This window comes from Pomacea canaliculata, linkage group LG4, assembly GCF_003073045.1.
Source record: "Pomacea canaliculata isolate SZHN2017 linkage group LG4, ASM307304v1, whole genome shotgun sequence".
NCBI lineage: Eukaryota > Metazoa > Mollusca > Gastropoda > Architaenioglossa > Ampullariidae > Pomacea > Pomacea canaliculata.
The window spans coordinates 22,874,717-22,898,152 of NC_037593.1; the positions used below are offsets into that span (position 1 = coordinate 22,874,717).

The window sequence follows — 23,436 nt, forward strand, 5'->3', positions numbered from 1 at the left end:
CGTTGCTGATGGTATTTGGCCAAAAGATGTTAAGTATGCGCCTGAGGCATCTGTTTTGGAAGACGTCAAGCTTGTTACTGATGGTTTTGGTCATCTTCCAGGATTCTGATCCGTAAAGGAGGGTGCTGATCACATTTGACTTGAAGATTCTCAGTTTGATCTTCTGGCTGATGTTTTTTGCCTTCCATGTGCTCCTGAGTGAGGCGAAGGCCTGGCTGGCTTTCGCCAGTCGGGCTCGAATCTCCACCTCCGCATCCCGGTGTTTGACATTTTGGACCCAAGATAGGTGAAACTGTCAACTTCCTCAATCTCTTCTCCATTTAGATTGATGCCGTCTTGGACTCTGGCGTTCACTCTCATACTTTTCGATTTCTTTGTGCTGACCTTCAAGCCAAGGTTTCCAGCTGTTTCTGAGAAGGCCTTTGTTTTTTCATGCATGTCTTGGTGGCGGTGTGACAGCAGGGCAATGTCATCAGCAAAGTCCAAGTCTTCCAGCGTTGTTGTTGCTGTCATAGTCATGGTCCATCTGATCCCTCTCCTCTCACTGTCGGTGGAAGTCTTCATGATCCAGTCCATGGCCAGGATGAAGAGGAACGGCGATAGAATGCAGCCCTGCTTCACCCCGGTACTGACGTTAAAGGGGTCTGTGAGCTCCGTGTCACAGACAACTGGGATTTGAAATCGCTGTACAGCATTGCAATGACCTGAACAAGTTTTGCAGGGACTCCGTAATGCCTCAGGATCTTCCATAAGGACTCGCGGTGGATGCTGTCAAAAGCCTTCTCCAGGTCGATGAAATTGATGTACAGCGGTGTGTTCCATTCGTTGCTCTGCTCCAGAATCTGTCGCAGAATGAAGATGTGTTCGGAGCAGGATCGCCCAGGACGAAATCCTGCTTGCTTGACAAAACAATCTTGCTGAAGACCTTGCTGGTGAGGGAAAGAAGTGTTATGCCCCTCCAATTATTGCAGTCTCCAAGATCTCCTTTCTTGGGTAACTTGAAGATGAGCCCTGTCTTCCAAGCAACAGGGAGCTGCCCTGATTCCCAAACTTGCTTGAAGATTTCAGTCAGCTTGGGAGCTGTCACATTTATATCTGCTTTCAACATCTCTGCTGTTATTCCATCTGCCCCTGGTGCTTTGCCGCTCTTCATTGTCTTGACTGCTGCTGTCACTTCTTCCAGGCTTGGTGGGTCTGTCTGCACTTGATTGGTGTCTGGTAAAATTAGACCAGAATGTCCCTCCTGAGTCCAAACTTTCTGAGCTGGTACAGAAAATAGGGCTGTTACTGAGCCTTGATGAGAGACATCATGTTGTTCCAGATAAGATTGTTTGAGATGGTGGTTCCCTGGAACTTAGAATGGTCTACAAGCCTTACCTATGGCCTCACTATTGATAGAGGGAGGTACTACAAGCCTCTCTTCCATCAGAAGTCAATCACTATCTCCTCGCTCTTTGAGATAACAAGATGTAGATTGCTGTCACTGCAATATGCAACTAGGTGATCTACATGATGGCTCATAGATATAGCCTTAGTTGCAGGCTCAGTGTAAAACACCAACTCCCCACCTTCTCCTACACTTGTGGTGTTATAGGCATATTGCAATAATATCCTTCAACATTTTTCTTACTGTTGTTACGACTCTTACAAATATCTAGATACTATCATTGATAACAAGCTTAAATGGGACATCAACATTGACATGATTCTCCTAAGAACCAACGTCTGTACTTCCTTCGGAAACTCAGATCTTTCTGTCAGCTCTGTCATCCTCGCTCGGTTTTATCAGTCCTTCATTGAACGTCTCATCACTTTTTCTTTCATCTCTTGGTTCCACAGCTTCTCCCTAGGGAACAGGAACAGTCTTGTCTCCCTTGTAAATACCTGTTCCAAGATCAGGGAAACCAGGCAGAGGGATTTGGCAGCCTTTTGTCATCAGCAAATCCTCAGGAAGGCATCACATATCCAGTTTCTGATGACGTGTTGAGTTTTCACTCTTGGATGTAGGTACGCAATGCCTACATGCAGAACCAATCATCACTTCAACTCTTTCATTTCACATGCCATTCACTTGATAAACTTTAGCAGCCGTCATCTTGTGCCAGCCTGAGGTAGCCTGGGGTCACCCACTATATCTGTTGTTGTTAGGAATGTGTGGGAGAGAGAAAGTGTGTGTGAGAGACACTATTTCAACATGTACATTTATATATCTCTTTTATATCATGTCGATAAATGTATATATTATTGCTAGTATGAGGACTTTTGCCCCTGGGGATCAATAAAGTTGTATTGTACAAAACAGTGACATATGCTAATATATGTCATGATAATGCTTATAAGGAAGATCTGGCTCACAGTTAAAAATGCTCACCCACACAACACGATTTGGGGAAATTTTTTATATAGTATTGCTTTTATTATAACTTTTGCATTGGGTAAATTAATATTTTTCACTATGCAAAGTAGTTTACAAATTGTAACAAACATGCAATAAATGCATCTAACTTGTTTCACAGCTGCTTAGATTTCTAGTGTTAAGAAATAATACTTAGACATATTGGTCACAGCACAATATATCCTAATTTTTATTTAAAATTAAGCTCCTGTCCCTCAAAAGGTAGACTTTGTCTTTAAGAAATGTGTATTGCCTCTTAAACTTATATTAACTGTCATATCTTCTATGTGCACTATTTCATTGTTAGTGTGGAATTTCACAGTCTTCCAAGTGTAGGTTTAACCCAAATAAACCTCCTTTGGGTCTCTTTTATAATGCCTTTGTTTTTTTCACACGTTATTCCTATACTTCTAGTCTCATTTACTTTTCCCAAGCAGGCACCGATAGCAGCTGAAAATAAAATTACTGCTCATACCTTTGTTGTTGCTGCTTTATTTTCTAAACATCCATAGATTTTTACACCTGGAAAATGTTGGAATTTCCCTCAACCCTATATTATCAGGTTTGTCAAACCATGATCAGAAGGAGAAAGATTTCTGGCAAATATTTGCTAAGAACTGATCCAGTGTTAGGGTAATAACAGAATATACAATAGAATGAAGAATTTGTCATTTCTCCCCAGTATTGTTTTCTCTCTCATGCAATCTTCATTCATCGTGTGGATGATATTGACACATACAATTTATGCAAACATAATTAGAAAATGAACAGAATGTGACAGTCAAAACTTGGCAACAAAAAGCATACACCAGTGGTGCCCAATCTTTTCTCATCCAAGGGTATAATATAATGATATAAAATCTCGCAGGCCAGAACAAGGTGGTTTTGTCAGAAGAAAATATGTTGGGTCTGGTTCAAAATAAGCGGGCCGGATGACACACAATTGAGGGCTGGATGTGTCCTGCAGGCTGTAGGTTGGGCACCCCTGGCATATGCACACAAATGGTGGATCATCCCAAAATGATTCGCAGGTGACACCATCATCAACTTCTTCACAATAAGACAGTAGGAACCTACTTTGTCATCCATCCAGATATCCAACCTTGGCACTATGATCCAGGCCCCTAGGGGCTACAAAATGTGGTTATACAAATAAACACTGGCATACTTAAAATAACTGTACAAAAGAAGCATGATGATGAATACGATGTTCAGAATTGCACAGTGGGTAATGACCCTGACTTAACAGACGGCACATGAATTTGAGGCAGATCTACAGTTGATATGTGAGTGTGTTACTAAATAACATACTTATCAACTGTAAATACCCTGTGTTCATCACATTACGGTTATGAAAGCAAATGGAGAAGGATAGGATTAGCATTTTTCCACAATGCATTCTCAATTTTGTTCACATCTGTGAAAAAGGTTTAGTTTACTATTTAATATTTTTGTGCATAGTTTCTTCATAATTAAAATAATACCAAATATCGTGTAAAAATTAATTTTGTACAAACATTATGGAGAAGCAAGCAATTTGAGTGTGCCCACATACTCTCACTCTCATATACACACTCAGAGATAATTTAAATAGGCCAAGTTTTATGCATCATTGTTAAAATGCAAAATATCTATGCCATGTGACATATATAAAAGTTTGTAAATGCATTAACTTGTGTACATATGTGTCAACCTGCCCACATCTCAAATGAAGGCTTGCATGCACTCACATACCAACACACAATTTTATTGTTGACTAATAACCATCACTGTCACTATCATTATTTAAGACACTGTCCCTGACTGCCTTACTCATCATATCTTGGATTTCATGCTTTGGTGGTTCTTCCATATCTGACTTCACAGCACCAATCTGCTTCAGCATCCACTCAATATCTGGAATCAAAATAACATCCTAAAGGCATATATGCTAATTTGTTCTACTATGGCACACATTTGCTATATCAAATCTCATCCAGTTCTTAACGCTTAGTTTTTATTAGTTTACATAAGAAACGATATGTAGCTGATGACAAACACGATAAATTGCGACTATTTCTGAGCCTTCTGCAGTTTCTTACTACAAGACCTTCAGAGTTTCCAAATTTTTCTCTTTTGAGCTCAAAGCTAGTATCATTTTGAGCATTTCATAACATTCTTCATAAATGTGTTACAATCTTATCTCCTGATCTGAATTAATTTTAAAACTGCAGCAAGCAAAAGACGCATTTATATGATCTCTAACAAAAAAGTAAAATGGATAGAACCTTAATTCACATTAATTCACAAGACCAATTTCTTCTCTTTTTGTAATATAACATTTTCTTTCCGTGACATCATAACACTGCATGCCAGAGAAGCAAACTGCAGTCAATACAATCATTTGTCAGCTGAGGGATCTAGCTTCTTTTTGTGATCAACGAACAGGAAAGCTTCACATATTTTGTCTATAGCTGAACAAGTACTAATGAGAGAATTTATATTACAAAGTTCAGGTAAACACTATTCCATGCCAATATGCTAAAGTAATAGACACCTGAAATCGTTTGTGCCGTCTGCGGTCCAGCTGCTCAACCTCAGATGAAGTGTCAGTGGTGTGTATGTGTGTAATGCTGTAGATGCGCACACGATTATTCTTGATGCAAAGTTGTTATTTGTTTTATAGTGTGCATAGATATATTAATTTGCTTTCCTTTCACGTGTTAATGTACATCTTAATGCTGCACCTTGCAGTGAACTTGTTCTACTATTAATTTTAACTTAGTGTAACTAGAGCACCTTCCCATGTTAACTGCCCACTGGGACTAATAAAGTTGATCACTGTCATTGAACAAATTGCATACTATGCTTCCTTCATTCAACATAATTCCTTGAGTATATAAGTGGGGCATAAACATATGCAGTCATAATTTCTATAGTAAATATGACAGATGAAATCAAAACTTAACATACTCCCATAAAGACAGAAAGTTAGCCTTTCTGGTAAGGGTTCTTTACAAATATTCCTTGAAAGTCATCCGGCATGTAAAAATTATGTAAAATTCTTAACTAGCAAATAGTGTAATATGCCATACTGCACACAGTGACTTCACTTACAAGAGATCACGATCATCACTGCTGCTGCAGTATTCCCAAAATTATATGCAGTTCTAAATCATAGTTCACACAGGCAAGAAAAATAGTTTCTTTTAAGTAAAGCTTAAGAATGGCAACAATTGTCTCCACTCCTGCCTAAGCCCACATTCAGCTGTATCCTGCTATTGGATCAGCATGCCTGCATGCAATACTGGTTTTCATTCAAGTTGGTATTTCTGATCCTCTACTATAAAACCTATCTCCAACATATAAAATAACCATGGCCAGAATCTGTTAAACAACTTTTTTCCAATTTACATGAGCACACAAGAATATTTCTTAATCTGCAAAGCACTTTACTGAGGAGAAAGCAATCTTTGTCCAATACACAGGACTATGTTCCCGTTCAGTCTTCATCAGGGGAGCATAAGGCCGCAATGTTCCCGTTGAGTACAATCTATAATTTTTGTATAAATAATACTTTCTTTGCTGATATTAATGGGATTTGAAAAATTGTAGTCATATTTTTCCCTCCTAAACTTTTATTCAGATTAATGGCTTGCCCTTTGTTTCGCAGATTTATTACAAGTTGGAAAGAAACCACTTTGTTTGTGTGAATCTAGTCACATTAGATACAGGGACTGCACAGAAATTACAGAGTACACCTGATTTTATATGAAAGTAAATTATGCGAAAAAGACATTCGATCTGTAATAACAAATGAAGGGGGTAATCAAAGAGTTGTAGGTATAATACCATCAGATTGCATAGTCAAACCATGGCATTTCACAAAAGAATAAACAATGTCTTCTGTCTCAGTAACCTGTCACTTTTGATTGTATCATCCTATCATATTGAAGATTTGATGGCTATAAATTCATCCATCAGTTTCTTCCCTTATTTATTTATATACAAGTATCCTTAAATTTCCCCAAAGATATCAGTATTTTATTTTTGCTATTCACCTTCTTGCTTTAAGTTCATTCCTCCAAGAGCTACAGGACCAACAAACTGCTTCTTCAGTTCTCCCTCAAAGTACACAAAGATGGTTGGAAGGTTCTTATCTGGATAGTTGGGAATGCAGAGAGAAGAAATGCTCTTCAGAAATTTTGTCTCAGGAAACTTGTGTGCTAGGTTATACATGTGCTGGTTGACAAGGCTACAGAGAGGACTTCTGTAACAGAAAGACAGCTTCACTTATCTTTTTTGTGAATGTTTATTTCTCACAGTTACCAGGTTCTGGTAAATAAAGTTATGCTTCATGTTCTGCACATACCTTCCAACGCTAAATAATACAGAACTCATCAAACATCTCCATTAAAATAAAACATTATAAAAACTTACACATTTTTTGGATTTAATGCATAAAGATAATGAGCGACTATGATGACATAAAGAAACATAAATACAAGACTTTGCAGGTGATTCACCTAGTCTAACAAATACAAAACTTTAATGGGGCCTATCAATATATTATGAACCAAGCTTAAGATTGACAAAAAGATATGAGATAGTGTTTAAAAAAACAAAGAGCTATTAAAATAATCATAAATAATAATAATATTAATGAAAACAGAAGTCTTGACAACTGACCCTTGTTTATAAACATGTATAATGACCCATACACCATCACCAGCTTTGTTAACCTCCTGAATCCAATCAGCTTTAGTTATTTCCTTGACCTCACCATACTTAGATAAATTTAGTTTCTCCTTCATTTCTGCCATTCTCTTTCGTCTGAAGCAAAGAGAAAACATACAGCTAAACAAGATTTCCTATTAAAAATGTCAAAATTAAAATACCAGTATAAAAATGTTTCCGTTTAAGACTTAGAAATGTATAAAGTAAAAGAAACATATTTACTGAACAATAGAAAGTATTACAAAACCTTAGCAACAAATACACTAACAATATGATAAATATATTTAGGCTTGAAACAATGTCCTTTAAACACATATTTCAAAAACCAATGTAGTGAACTATGTGTACCTGATCACATTATTAATACATATGATGTTATTACTTGCTTAAAAAAGAATAAAATCAAATACAAAAAACACAAAAAGAAATCAATTAAAAAGAACAAGAGCTCAGAGTAACATCATATAGCAAAAGAGAAGGTGTGAAAAATGACTAGCATTATGGGAACTAGTGACAACCATTTGGCTTTACTAAGAGACCTTCGTAAGAACCCTTATAAAGTTTGCGGATTAACAAATACTTATTTTTCTAAAACTATACATACCTGTATTCTTCAAACAGTCTTTCCTCTTCTTCATCAATTTCATCTTCTTTTTCATTGAGTTCGTCTAAGGTCATTTCATCTAGGTTTTTTCCTTAAAATAAAAAAGGTCCAAGGAAAATTGTGTTATGCTGTACTATAAAATGTAAACCTAACTAGAAGATAGTACTTGCTTGCAGTTGTGTAACCACAAAAGTGGGATAGCTAAAGAAAAAACACATATCTCTAACAGTACCTTAGAAGTGTATAATTATCACCTCAATTTCTGTATATATAACTATACAAAAGTGACTATTTCAGCCAGTTAATCTGCCTAAGCAGGCGTCAAAAGGAAAAGTAGGCGGACATAATTAAGCTTACATGAAGCTAAATTTTTTTCAATAATTTATACTGTGCAAACATCTTTAAACTTTGTCACAAAAAGCTTTTATTAGTAGTTCTAGTCAATCTAGTGAAATGCTTCCTGTGATAACATCTATGAATGTATGCACAGGCACACACCCTACAGCAGGTACATCTCTTTAAAAAATGCAGAGACAAATGTTTAGCAAACCTGAAGTTTTCTGCTGAACAGTCTGCTCAACTAAGTTAATAATGTCATCTTCTGTCACCTCTTTCTCTTTTGGAGGGATAATGTTAAGTTTTCGTAGTGCATCATTCCATTCGGTGTCTTCATTTGGGTTCTAAGTAAACAACAGGAAATGAAAAGATAGCTAGAACAAGCAGAAAATATTAAATTTTAACAAAATTAAAACTGTCATTTTGTTTAATAAGAACGTTATACTTCATATCACCACAACATGCAAATAACAAAAACCTCACTCATTATAAATCAAGAACATAATTCATACCGTATTACGGCGTTCATTCCTCATCAATAACAAATTAATTGTTGAATTCTTAACTATTCTGCATGTTTAGCAATTAACTGTGAAACGTTTGAAACAAGAAGTTGGCTTTGCTGCTTCATTACTAAAATATCCCAACTGTTTTGAATATTGGGGGGGGGGTTGTGTTTTGTTGGTTAGGTAAAGTACCTGGAAGACTGGATTTTGCAATATTTTATCTGCTTTCTGAGCCAACCAAAAAAGTATTAAAGTCTTTTGCTGCCTTTGAATTTCTGGTGACCACGGCGACGATGATGATAACTATATCCGTTATCCGACAATTATACAGAAGTAAACTCGTGTATCTATTCTTGGCTAATTTCAAGTTATTAATCATAACTATGCATGTCATTGCTGTCTTTCTAAATATTAGTCACTTTCTCATTAAACGAAACCTAACACCATCGCTATTCCAACATTCATATTCTTCAAACGCAGGCTCGAATTATAAATAACGACTCTTTAAACATACCTGCATTGCAGAAATATCCCCGACTCTTATCTTCGTTCAGTCAGAGACGTTTCTGGTACAGTAAGACACCAGCCTCGTTTTGAAGTAATAAAAAAAATCGCGCACCTGTCTCTCCTGTTTCCTTTTATGGATAGTTTGAAATTCTTAACTTATAAGGATTTATACTATTAACTGATAGTACAAACAACTATTAGACAAATTTTAATGAGCATAAATTGTAGTGTTGAACACGACATTTTTCTAAGCACATCTGAGGCTTTTTATAACGAGGGTAGTGTCCCTTTACAGTAGTAACGTGACGTGTTGTTAAACCACGTCAACGTAGAGCATACTTCAGTGTGAAAATCCCCACATAAAATAGTTTTGTATCAAAGAAAGTTTTAAGTCTTCATGGAAGCTTTATATCACCAAACTAATGCACTTATTCAAGAAGTTCAAAGAGATTTAGGTCGTCTGGAGAGGACCAGTGAAGACAAAGTTCATACTGTGGAAAATGAAATACAAACTCATCTGGACCATGTTATTGGTAACTGCGAGCGGCTGGAAATACTGGTTAACAAAGAGCCGCCAACAAGGCGTGCAAACGCTAAGATGAGGGTAGATCAACTGAAATATGACTGTCAACACGTTCAAGCGGCTCTTAGGAACCTTCAGCACAAGAGGTGAGATTATCACCTTAGTCCTAATATGGAAAGTGGTTTATATACAGTTAGTGTAGCATTATCTCGTTACATAAACATATGACATATTTAAATTTTGTAATGTACACCTATGCAATAAGAACAACAGCAATAATTGGATGGAAATGATAACTGATTAAAATCATGCCTATTTCATGTACAGCAAACTGGCAAATAATATGTAATGTAGTATAATAAAGAACATATAATGTAAAGGAAACCCAAACTGCTGAAATTTATTTTGTGCATTTTCACCAAAGTCTCAAAACCAGCCTAACTAGATTATTTTCAATTATATTCATATAATTGGAGGGGCATAACACTTCTTTCCCTCACCAGCAAGGTCTTCAGCAAGATTGTTTTGTCAAGACTGACGGCAACTCTTGAGAAAGACCTCCGACCACAGCAAGCAGGATTTCGTCCTGGGCGATCCTGCTCCGAACACATCTTCATTCTGCGACAGATTCTGGAGCAGAGCAAACGAATGGAACACACCCGCTGTACATCAATTCATCGACCTGGAGAAGGCTTTTGACAGCATCCACCGCGAGTCCTTATGGAAGATCCTGAGGCATTACGGAGTCCCTGCAAAACTTGTTCAGGTCATTTGCAATGCTGTACAGCGATTTCAAATCCCAGGTTGTCTGTGACACGGAGCTCACAGACCCCTTCAACGTCAGTACCGGGGTGAAGCAGGGCTGCATTCTTCGCCGTTTCTCTTCATCCTGGCCATGGACTGGATCATGAAGACTTCCACCGACAGTGAGAGGAGAGGGATCAGATGGACCATGACTATGACAGCAACAACAACGCTGGAAGACTTGGACTTTGCTGATGACATTGCCCTGCTGTCACACCGCCACCAGACATGCATGAAAAAACAAAGGCCTTCTCAGAAACAGCTGGAAACCTTGGCTTTGAAGTCAGCCACAAAGAAAACGAAAGTATGAGAGTGAACGCCCAGAGTCCAAGACGGCATCAAACTAAATGGAGAAGAGATTGAGGAAGTTGACAGTTTCACCTATCTTGGGTCCAAAATGTCAAACACCGGGGATGCGGAGGTGGAGATTCGAGCCCGACTGGCGAAAGCCAGCCAGGCCTTCGCCTCACTCAGGAGCACATGGAAGGCAAAAAACATCAGCCAGAAGATCAAACTGAGAATCTTCAAGTCAAATGTGATCAGCACCCTCCTTTACGGATCAGAAATCATGGAAGATGACCAAAACCATCAGTAACAAGCTTGACGTCTTCCAAAACAGATTGCCTCAGGCGCATACTTAACATCTTTTGGCCAAATACCATCAGCAACGAAGAACTCCACCGAAGAACTGAAACCGAGTCCATCACCACGCAGGTTCAACGAAGGCGGTTGGCGACTGGTGGACATGTGCTCCGCCAGCAGACAGCAGACCTTTCCAGAGTTGCCCTACGATGGACTCCAGACGGCCCGAAGAAAACGAGGCCGCCCAAGGAAACTTGGAGAAGAACAGTGGAAAGGAATGAAAGGAAAGGGCTGGACATGGGGTCACCTAGAGCGGGTTTCAGCCGATCGACATCGGTGGCGGACTCTGGTTGAGGCCTTATGTGCAACCTGATGCACAAAGAGGAATAGATAGATAGATAGGACAGTTTCCACAATCAACAATGTTGACCACAAATTAAGGTAAGATCAATGGAAAAGATGTGAAGATGGTAATAGGTCATACTATTACAGAAATTTAGAGAATATCTTCAAGCTCGTATGCTCTAGTCTAGGGCCAGTAAAAGCTAGGTATGAAAGTTAACTCTCTGGAGGCTGTCATAATGGAAGTTCTTTGCTACATCTACACTGCGCCACTAAGTTTACTGCATGCCCCTGAATATGACATGGAGTTTGGTGGATACATGACCCTGAAGGCACTTTAGTCATCGCCAACCTGGATTCTATGTTGAGAGCTCCATAGATCTGGGGTGACCCCAATAGATTCTGACCTAAACGTTTCATAGGAGAGGATGGCAAACTGTGGCGATCCTTCTCTATAGGTCGGCACATCTGTTTGGATGAGACCACGAACTAATATACGTCTGTGGTGAGACACTTACCAGAATAAAATTATTTGTATATCTGTCAACATTTGTACAACACTTCCAATTCCTTCCTCTGGAAATTGGAAAGCTTCGACCATTGCAAGGCCTGATGAGATTTTCCTATTGTTCTGAACATTTCAACATTCGAGCTGTGCCTAGGATTGTTCCACAAAAGAAACATCTGAATAACAGTAGTGGAGGGACATTACCATCTCAGAGGGCACCAAAACATATCTACAGTGACTCTACAACTGTGTTTTCCATTCTTATTATGTTTGTGTGTTTTTCTTTTTCTTTTTAGTATGCGCTTTTAGCCTGCCTTTAATTTTGGGAAAAAAGCGCTATACAAATTCAACATATATTATTATTATATGCTATAACACTTGAATTCAAGTTGAAACCTAGGTGTGTAAGTTAAAACCTACCAACTAAAAGGTCCTTAATTGTTCAAGGATTATGGCATAGATTAAATGAATGTTTGATTCATGTAAATGTGATTTTTTGGCTATTTGTATTTGCATTAACTGTAAAGAGCTGAGATATTGATGTAGAAAGAGTGTACACATTAACATAATTTTCTAAATTTTGAAAGTGCACAAGTATTTAAGTATAATAATAAGTAATAAGACATACTGAGATCTTTTTTGATTCACTGATCCATATTATTTCTGAAAATAAATGTATTTGTTTTAACAGGTACATGAGGGCCCAAGAAGAACAAGAACGTGAGGCTCTTCTGTCAGCACCTTCACAACCAATGACCAACACAAAGAACCTCTATCGATATTTGACCCTGCATTACTGCAGTCACTCCACGATCATGCTAGTGCTCATAAGCGATGGCATGATTTAATACGATTGAATGTCATCTACGATTAGTTACTTACGTAGTGTCAAGGCACAACACTTAAAAGGTGGATGCTCGACGAATTCGACATGCCAAAACACCACTTGACTTCACTAACACTGTTGATGAGGCTTATTGGAGGAGAACTGCACAGAGAAAGTCATATTAGTGTTTGGTTGTATGGTAGTGACTGTTATTATCATGTATCTAGTATGTGGCAAGTACTTCACCTAAAAATGGTTTGTGTCTGGAAAAACCTTGATAAGCTCACATCTCCCTTGTTATAGTCAGTCTTTATAATTCTAACCAAATATTACAGATTAATTTCACGACCCATGACTTTACTTAAATCATTGGTATTATAAAACAGTCTCGCGTTTTCCCAATCATTAATTTATGACAGACTTTTTTATAGTCTAATAGCATTACATAGGTAAACATTTCTAGATCTGAACAATTATTATCTGCAAAAACTTGTCATTTTCTATTAAAATGTTAAAAACTGTCATTCCAAACTTGTTTATATTGTATGTACTTGCCATTTTCTTGTATGGATATTAAAGACAGTTAAAAGATAAACCAAGTTTAATATCCTTCTATTGCCATTTGTAAACAACAAGTTAGTCTTTATTAGAATGATGATAGGATGTCACAATTGTAATATGTTGGCAGACTATTTAACAGCAGTCAGAGCTGAACGCTGCCTCCTATTTTACTTTCTTCCGTGTCACCTGTTTTTCAAAACAGCATAGCATTGCTCAAATACTCTAACATATAAATATAACAAATAGGTTATTTCTTTGTGTTGATGTGTGGGTTTTTTTTTACTCGTTTGTTTAAATTACATGCGTGCATGGTTTTGCAAGCTATTGGGGCAGTGATTTTTTTTTTTTTTTTTTGGTTAAACAATGCATTCCACTAATATGCTGTCATCCCTCATAATGCTCACCACAGTAGAAAGGAAGAGTGAAATTACAGGAATGCGGATAACTCTGGATGTGGGTATTGAGGGAAATTTACAGGCGGCCGGATATTGTAATTCTGGATGTGGGTAATGAGGTGGCCAACCTATTTGAGTAGAGGCTGCATTTTGGATATATGACAATTAATCTTGTCCGATAGATAAATGGCCCTATGACAATTAATTGGAGCAAAAGTTCAAACTATTTTGAAATCATCCTATAATGTATCATTGTGTTAACTCAATAAATTAATACTAATGAAATTAATTAAATCTTATAAGCTTAAAACAAAGCGTCATAATAACTATGGTCACCGGTCATCTCTCGCCAACGCCGTAGTATAAATCGCCCCAACCCATAGCTTCATCCCGGCACTGAGAAAAGTGCTCAATTATCCCAAGCCCAAGAAGACGATTTAGCGAGTCAAATATCATACAATTCAAGTGCAAACTCGGATCATTCTGATCTGATTTTGGACCACACAGGAGCAAGCCCACTGGCAGACCTTATCACTTTTTTTCAGGAACCCCAGTAAACGTTCGTCCTAAGGCACCACGGAGAATATATTAAAGTTTAGGGCGAAGTACTGGTCCCTTGAGTCAGGAACGTCAGCCAGGCAGCGTTATGTGCTTTACAGACCACCCACGTCACAACAGTAGATGTACTGGAGATACATGTACTATTACTACAACAGAGTGCGATGCGACGATGTGTGTGTGTTTTGTTGGACAGAGAGGTATAACGGTCTCCGGAGCCGACATGCAGCACAAACCAAATCGACGTGGGCATGTTCGTAATTGAGATGACACCGTGATTCCTGTCTCTCTGTCCCCATCCCCTCCAGCTTCCCAAACACATACACACTAACGAAAGCACACTACACTAATTCAAATGAATGAACAGAATTAAATGATAAGGTTATGAAATAAGCATCACCAACCACAACACTGCATGAAAGAACCATCGATATATAGCGCCTGTATTCGAGTACATTCACTTCGACGCGCACCCATAACACACAGATACTTAGTGCTACACAGTTGAGCATTTACCTTATTCACTGAATAACCCTGCGCGAACCAATTCAACGACAGAGCATACCGCACGACTGCTGCCTTGCGAGCGCAGAACAATTCAACTCCTAGGCATTCCTATACGCGGTGCCTGTACATCACCACCAAAGGATCAAGTTGAATGCCACATGCCACTCACACAGAAGAGGTGTTTGGTCCACAACCAAATCGACCTTATCCCTGAGACGGGGACATACGCAAGACGTTTATTAGCGAAGAAGGCTTGGCAGTCGACTTCTGTACAGTCGACTTCCGTAGGTCTAGGAAATGGGCGCCCTCTGACTCATTTATAACATATTTATCATTGCTATGTTTTCCTATTATAAGCAAGCATCTCACTTCCGTACGTAATCGCAAATCGGCCTGGCCAAAAGGACTTCCAAAACTGATAGATAAGCCGGTCAGCATGTTGATAACCGTTTGAAAATAGCCGCGGGAACGTTTGTAAGACGTGTACTCTCCCCTCATCGACCCTGCGGCAGCCGATTTGCCTTTTAATAGGAAACCACGGTGTACGATACCGGCGCGCGGATTCCGGCCGTGCTCTGCGGGGTGCTGGAAGTGTCTTTAAACGAATGAACAAGAAAACATTTGGTTAGAAATTAAACGTCCATGCAAGTGAAAAAGGTTTTTCCTTAACTCAAACCTTCCTTACACTCAATGTGTCTTTGCCACGGTCCTTGAAGCTTGTGATCGTGACTTTAGCAGAAGTTCGACTGTACTAACGAAAAGATCCAAAGACTTTACCAGCAGACTGAAAAAGCTGCGAAAGCGACTATGGAATGGGAGACTAGGCACTTCGAAAAGGAGCAAGTTATAGCAATGGCAACGGCAAGCAGTGAGCCCTGATGTAATGGACTACTCAGCTCGAAAGGGGTAAACAAATTCCAAGAGTTACCATTGTACCATGGTAAGCGAGAGAGGAAGCAACCTGCTCAAGGCCGTAGTTACCATATGCGCCCACTGCCAGTATATCTGCATCAGGACGGAAGAGCAGCGGCGAGCGAATGGCTGAGCTAGAATAGACTGCATTTAAGTAGTCGATAAACCATAATAAGAATAAGGTTCGAAATTAGCGAAGTACAAACTGTATACGGATGTACACGTGAAACTATCAACCAAGGACGTTATAGACGTGGATAGAATATTGTTCGTGTGATCGTGGAAACAAAGACCACCAATAGTGGCAAAAGTGCAAGATGTTTTAAGGCCTATCGGTTCGTTCTCAGCTCTTAGCGCTTAGTTCTTTGAATTCTCGGGGGATCTGAACACGTAACCAAGACTGTCAATTTCAGGCCATGATTATTATATGAGGCTAACCAATATACAATATCAATTCTGTAAAAAATGTTCGTACTTCCATACTCGGCTTCCGATAGTTTTTCACACCCACCGACACCCATTACATCTGCTGTAAGGGACACAACCTCGCCAAAAAAGACTTAGTAACTGATGACATTTATTTTCACTAGAAGGATATAACTAAGCTACTCATGCATGAAAAATCTCAGTGACAAGAATTTTTTAAAGAAAAGCAATACTTAATCATATAAAGAGACATCACAGCTATTTCCGTTTTACCTGACATATGTTAGCTTAGAGCTACGTGCCAAGAAGCTCATTGCAGTGAACGTGTCCACAACTTCGAAACGAAATAGATTGCTTTTCACATAAATAATATTTTGTTCTAGAAAAGAAACCTAAAATGGATACTTCCGTTAAAGTCGTTTCCTTTTGTCCTATCAATTTCATTTTATCTAATGTGCATTTCAGTTGGCAAAAAGGAAGCGATCTTAAAGTGGACAAATCAACGGTACGTGTAACAAATTGTGACAAGTAAAGCCTCTACCGGATTTGCATCGGTTGTATGTTGAGGTTATGTGAGTTTCCTCTTAGATTTATATTTTATAGATTTTCAGTATTTATTCATCAGATTATTATCAGTTTAAAACCAGATCAATGTCGTCGCGGTAGGATAGATGGTGATGCGAGGTTGCTAGTTCCATTACACAGTTAATAATCGACTCGGTCCAGTGAAATGTAAAGCCGGATGACCAAGATGAGTGCGGTCATTACTGACAAGTAAAACCACATTTTCCCCCCATTATCTTCTTTGTTCAAAAGATTAAGCAGAAAAGCACGACATATTTCAGGTATCATTTAGTCCGAACCGAACTTATGTTCGAGGTTCCTAAACTAAGGCTAAATAATAATAAAGGATAATAAGTCACGAGTTTAGAGATAAACTAAACTCATTTTTTTCCTCAGCAATACAAAGGTCCGAGGAAATGCAATGGAGGATACATGGTGCATCATCAATAAGTGGTTAACCAAACAATCAAAGCATAATTGCACTTAAGGACGCTATAGCAACCAAAGTAACACAGAAATAAAAAACTTGCAAAAAAAATAAGTGGGGGGGGGGGCGAGCTTTTGAGAATTTAACAACATGCCACTGAAAGGGCACACCATCTTGGAAAACAATCTATGACCAAAGCGATTGGGATGACGTCACTGGGATTTTTACCTGCTGGATCAAAATCATTTTGAACAGGCACCTTATGAAAGAGGCGAAGAGAAAGACATTGATGTGATATGTTTTTTCTTTTTAGGCAAGCGTTTAGCAAATACGACCATATGAAGAACACACATTAATTATTTACATATTAAATTAATACAATGCCACCCGATACATTAGTTACTAATTTGATAATGAGCTGACTCGAAAGAATTGGTAGATCGACTGTGGACAAAAATTACAGAGGACTTCAAATCCTAATAGCCAAAGAAACATCAGAAAAAAGCTGAACCTCTGCTCACATTTATAAAACCAGGTGATACGTATATATATAGAGAGAGACTAAATAGTGGTACAGAGAATACAGTTGAAAAAAGGATACCATGGACTTGAAACCTGGTTTCTCGAAAGAAAGTTTAATCAGATTTACCGCTTCGCCTTGACAAAAAGCAAGGAATAATTTGCCCTGTCAGTGAGTCTACATATCGCTCATGGAGAGCTTTATTTCTAAAAAGTGACAGTGTGAATATACATTTAGCTTAAAAATTTGGTGGCTTTACAAGACGTTTGTTGTCATCGCCCTGAGAAACTGTTCCTTATTGTACCTGAAGAACAAAGAGTGAGACGTGGGAATTTTGTCCTATCAACAACAGCCAAACACTGAGATAGGTAGCACTTTTTATACGTTTGAGCAGACCTGGGCAACGCCGGCCCGCGTGGCCGATCCGCCTGCCTCCGTCTCTAACCGGCCCGCCGCTGCCGCCACCAGAATAACTAATATACAGATGGGTAAAACTGAGTTGTAACTATTAGTCCGGCCCTCTAGAACCCTCCCCATTTTCACCGGCCCTTTAAGAACATCCCAGTTTCTCATGTTCCGGCCCTTTGAAATATTAACTTGCCCACCCTGTTCTCTTGAGCATATATTAAGGAGCTAAACGTTCTTTGTGATCAGATATTGACAGTGAACTTTATAATTCTGTAGAGAGATATTCTCAGTGTGGTAACTAAAATTAAAACCTATGTGCACAAGAAAAAACAATCTACAGAATCAAATAGGTAGCAACGGTTGGCTACCCTTCAACCTAATCGGGATTGCCTGTCAAAAGCAGCTTACTAAGGTGTACTGGCGACTTCTTGGATCACAGAAGATGCAAAGCTGTAGTAACCAGACAGAGGATCCTTGGATCCTTGGGCTGCATAGTGAGTATACGATGGCATAAAGCCCGAATCCACCAGGAGGGGCTAGCCCTGCGATTGGCTACCCCAATAACCCCAAACACCAACAGTCAGTAGCATCTGCTGGAGCGCATCCTTGCAAGACTAGTGCCTGCAAGGAGTTGGAGGTGGACTGGGGAGAAATAGGAAATCATGTCGGACTGCCCTTCCACTCACAGATTCAACATTTGGCGCTTGGCTGCTGTGTGTACTGCGAAAAATCCTTTACTAAAGTTGATAGAATTTGACAATTACGTTCTCAGTGGCATTTTGTGGGTGACGGTACTCAGCACAAAACACTTGTTACATTTGCTTTCAAATAAAGAGATTTAACTATATGCAAACTAGTGCTTACAGCCTTTAGACAGAAAAGCATTGTCGGCATGTTGTAATAGATGAATGGTGTTTGGTGAATGTCATCTGCTGATAGTTCAGTATCCTGATAAAGAAAGGGCAGCGGATTCTCAACCTTTGTAGCTTGTGAGCCCCCCTGAGCGACAAAGGTACGTTCGCACTCCCCCTTAGCCAGCAATGTAAGCTAAAAGGAAACTTTAACAAAATTACTACTCGTGCCCCTGTAAGCATGTCGCGCTCCCCATCGGGGGCCCGCCCCCGTTTGAACACCGCAGGAATAGGGGATATAAAGAGGACCTGTTCTTAGGTAATCAGCACTAGGCGCAAGCATCGGAATGCAAAAGAGAAAGCGAAGTTTTTTCAGTCCTGGCCCCTGAACAGAGCAGTCCAGGTGTGGGATTCTGGTATATTGATACCCTTGACAAAATCCGCTGTCGTCTCCAAGCGGACCATATATCCTCCACAAGCCAACAGGACAGCGTCCCAAACAGCAACAAACAACACACCCACAGTCCAAATATCACAACATCATACAAGCTGCAATACACTCCTAGCAAATCAACAAATCAACAGATGCGACAATCTTAGAACACAATGGAGTCCGAAAGCAAAGGCTGTCAAAAACATACACGTCACTCACAGTCCCACGCGCCACTTAGGCTTAAGAACCGCCTACGACAAATGAACTTCATAGACCTAAAGTTCCAATGTTGGCTGACATATCAGACCCAAAAAATTCATGCAGTAGGCAACGTGTCAAGATTCCTGGCAGAACGCAATTGCCATGATCATAGACCCCTCATCAAGTCTTCTGGACAAGGAAACATCCTGTACCGTGGTGTAGAAAAAGGAAGAGGAGCCATGCCGACGTGTCAGTACCCATACCATGAGTGGAATCATAGACCATTTGTCCGTACATTGTCCTAGGCAGGGCATCTTGCCATTTGATCAAAATTAAAGTTCAGATTAAACGCACACTGCTTGTTAAGAAAGGAAGTGATGTTATGAAAAGTGGGAAGTCCAGTGGTGTATTTTGTGCCTAGCCAAAAACTTATGCTGGCAGCAATTGCTAAACCAATCAGTGACAACATCATTCAATAGTTCGGATAATAAAATTAATCTGTAAAAATCTGACTGTACTAAACATCGAGCTTTTCATGCATTTTTGCTTTATAAAAATTTACATTTCGTTTAGATCTAGTGTAGATGCTCTATGTCATGCGCAGGTAGTATGGTGGCTGTGTCCCAACCAAGGTATCTCGATCCCCAGATGATTTAGATTACTGTTTTCGAACTTGTAAAACTATTTTCTTCACGCAAAGCAGAAGCTAGGAGGGTCAGTTAAAATCTCAGCGTGATGCTCTCACCTGCTCCAGTTAAATTTCTCTATTTTATCATCTGTCCCACCTCAACCCACCGACCTACTTCAACAGTGCTTGCAAAATAGCGGGCTGCTATTGCCTTGTCTTATTAGGGCTGCCACAGACTCTTCTTCTAGATCAGATGTGTGTGTGTAGTAGTGTGTTACAGGAAAGAGGGAGGAGAGCTGATGCATGGGGGACGTTTTAGCTTGTGAAAGTGTTCAGGTTATAAAGTGCAGTGAGCCTGCAACTTAGCGGACTAATAGCAATCTACAAACTCCTGTTTTAAATTATAGGAATCGGATCCTTGGAAGTAAAAAAAAATGTTAATCCATGATAATGTTGTATTGATATTAATTACGCGCTGATTTGTATAGGTTTGTGTTGGCAAATTTTTTGGATACTTGAATGGCTCATATCAATAATTGTGTACGCGCACAATAAAATATAGTGCCACATTGTACTATCGCCTAAGGGGTACGTGACTTGAACAGTAGTTGGAATGCCATCAGTAAAGAAACGCTCAGCGAAATCCACTTGTCTTTCAAAACTTGGCAGAAAAACGAGTAATCCGGTTTCTCTTTTACTGTAATGTTTTATTCAAACATTTGTTGTAGAGATTTAAACTAGCAAACCTCATAACTCACAGACTGGTTCTATTAAATTAAGTGTTGAATGTGTGTATAAAACACAGAAATGCGTTAATGCACTGATATGCCGATATAAATAGACAAATTAAGAAAGCAGCAGTTGATTTATGTAGTATAATGCTGTTCAAAATAGAAAATCATACTGTAAATGATGAGCCATTAAGAAAGCCAGGTACATTTGATTCAAATTATGTCCTAGTTAAATGTTCGGTCGACCATAGTAATGCATGACGTTGGTAGATTGTCATTTAGTTAGGGCTGAAGCACTTTAAAATAGCAGTGGTTCTAAGAACCCTTACCTTCGTAAACTAGCATTAACCTTATATAGCTTGGAGGTTATTCAAAAAGAAAAATGTCCTGGCAAAAAATTTATTGAGACAAAGACTTTTTATGTCTGTATGTGGTAAAAGTAAGCTTCATTCAATAATAAAGCTGTATCTTTTACTTTCAGGTTGGGAAAACTTGGTATCAAGAATGTGTGTAGGTATGTCACTTTTAAATTTTATTCATTTCTCTAATGATACTAATTTAAAAAGGTACCATTTTAAGCATTGGCATTGTGCATCATGTTGAAAATCGGCGAGCTAGTGAAGAAGATGCTGACCAAAGCGCAGGGGATTCACAATATCAGTATCGCATTTAAAGCCAAATCTTTTTCATTTCCTTGTTTTTTTCTAAAACTGCTTAATCAAATGTTATGTAGGATTAGGTAAACAAAAGTCAATAGTTTATATAAGTTAATTATTCGAAAAATGAGTGTTGATTTACAATTTAAATTTAGTGTATTCAAGGCTTCTGCTAAGTGCTAAATCCTTGGGGTCCAAGGACCCCCTTCTTCAGATTTTTAAGAGGGGTCCCTGTATCTTTGCCCAATTTGAATGGGACCCTATTGTGATGAAATGAAGGGTCCTCCTGAACTCTTAATGCGGCACTGTATGCAATTTTTTGCTAAGCGAGAGCCCGGTATATATCTTAACTACAGAGCGTGGAATGAATGATCGACTAAGTAGGAGTTAAGGTGGTTTTACAAATTATTCTTTTTTTTTTTAAAGGGAAAAAGTGAAACTTGGTGATCACCTCATCTAGCCAGCAAGAAGGATTCCCCCAGCAATACCAGTAAACGTTTCAGTCTTTTCTTAGTCAGGACAGTTTATACACAAAAATAGTTGCTCTGAATTTAGTGTGTGCGAAAATCAATATTCTGGAACCATGGGTTGCAGTATCATTATTGACTGTAGGGCTTGACGTAAGCATTAAAAAATATAATTAGTCAGGTTTCCTATTCCTCTGAGTTTTTGGCTATATTGTCTTTGCTGACACTATGTAGAGATGTCTGCTGTATTGCTTTGAGCTCAGTTATGTTTTTTCACGTACTGAACTCTCCTATTTCATATGCGTCAACATTTTGAAGTTGTGTAACCACTTTAAACCATATTTCGTTTTCCTTGATTAAGAATTATACGTTTGCTTCCTTGTGTACAGAACAGGCAACAACTTACATTGGAGACCGAGCTCAATCCAGCCTACAAAGAAGGCGTTCATCCTCTATGAAATGAATAACCGGTTAGCAGCTTCATGCAAATACCCCTAAGTCATGTGTGATGTTGCCTACTCCCTCTATGGACCGCACATGACAGGAAACAGCAGATAACAAAAGGAGACATAAGAGCGAGAGAAACGAAAAGTAATGACTGGGAAGGTTGTCAAAACTATTTGAGTTGAAGTCAATGTCTTGAATTCAACAAGAGGTATTGTTCATATTGAATTTTTAATGATGTAATTTTCTTTGCGTGCGTCCGATGACTTGTGAAATAAAATTTTGAATGTAACCATACTAAAACCTAACGGGAATTCCCGTTATTACTTTTGGGATTCTATGTGTGTGCAGTTAATCATAACCGTTCAACTTCTGTATTTATTGTGTATTTAAATGACATTGTAATGACCAGATTACTTTTAAGTGGGCATTTATTTGTTTTAAACCACAAGACCACTCTTATGCACTTGACCAAAAGCAGGCAGAATGCACAAATAAATACCGCTAGTATTGTGATAATCTCTGTAAAATAATGACGATTGGTTCTATCTGACTAATTTAAATAAAATGAAAAATTTAATTCAAGTGTCTTCGTTATTTGAAGCTAAAGAGCATTTTTATTTCATCTTTTTTTAAGTTGATGTATGTTCGTTGTGTCAAATTATTTACAACAAATATTTAATGCAGAGAATCAGAGGATAATTGAGTTCTGGTTGCGGCTGCTAAACATGAATATTAAAAGAATGTAAAGAGCATGTAGTGTGTTCGTGTTTGTGTGGTGTGATATGAGGTAAGAAATGCTGTCATAGCAGTCAGTATCAATGTCAGCTGGCGTCTTAAGGAAAAGTAACCAGTAATAAATGTGTGGTGTGGTGGAGAGTGTGACAAAGTCCTTTTAGCAATTGCAGCCTGGCTTGCTCAGTAACTTGGCCAGATCAGCACTTGTCAAGAAAAATATTTAATTACGTGTAGCACCCTCTGGCTGTTTGCCTGATATGCTCTTCTGCATTGAATGATCCTCAGCCAGCATGCAAAGATTATAATCATCATCTCAAAGGGTGTATAATATACAGATGGAGTATTAGATATTTGTGTGTG

At 38.7% G+C, this 23,436-nt stretch overlaps 2 protein-coding genes across 2 annotated transcripts in view; one reads left to right on the top strand and one right to left on the bottom strand.

Annotated features, from left to right (window-relative positions):
• Positions 1 to 2,390: 2,390 nt before the first annotated feature.
• LOC112561335 (phosducin-like protein 3) lies at positions 2,391 to 9,325 on the bottom strand. The gene is made up of 6 exons (XM_025233749.1): positions 9,072 to 9,325; positions 8,266 to 8,395; positions 7,716 to 7,806; positions 7,064 to 7,207; positions 6,436 to 6,644; positions 2,391 to 4,291 (listed from the first exon to the last, which is right to left on the bottom strand). Exons 1-6 carry the CDS (start codon positions 9,075 to 9,077, stop codon positions 4,152 to 4,154), a joined length of 720 nt encoding a protein of 239 aa, XP_025089534.1. The 5' UTR covers positions 9,078 to 9,325; the 3' UTR covers positions 2,391 to 4,151.
• Positions 9,326 to 9,352: 27 nt separating this feature from the next.
• LOC112561336 (Golgi SNAP receptor complex member 2-like) overlaps positions 9,353 to 23,436 on the top strand; it is a 19,880-nt gene continuing 5,796 nt past the window's right edge. Inside the window, exon 1 of the mRNA XM_025233750.1 lies at positions 9,353 to 9,733. Within this exon, the coding sequence (XP_025089535.1) occupies positions 9,462 to 9,733 (272 nt within the window). The 5' untranslated portion in view covers positions 9,353 to 9,461. The remainder of the gene's footprint in view (positions 9,734 to 23,436) is intronic.

What these genes read in the sequence shown, in the direction of transcription:
- LOC112561335 (XM_025233749.1), bottom strand. An exon ending in AGACTGTTTGAAGAATACAG is followed by an intron (nt 7,208 to 7,715) that starts GTATGTATAGTT and finishes TCTTTGCTTCAG; the next exon opens with ACGAAAGAGAATGGCAGAAA. An exon ending in AATGAACTTAAAGCAAGAAG is followed by an intron (nt 4,292 to 6,435) that starts GTGAATAGCAAA and finishes TTTTGATTCCAG; the next exon opens with ATATTGAGTGGATGCTGAAG.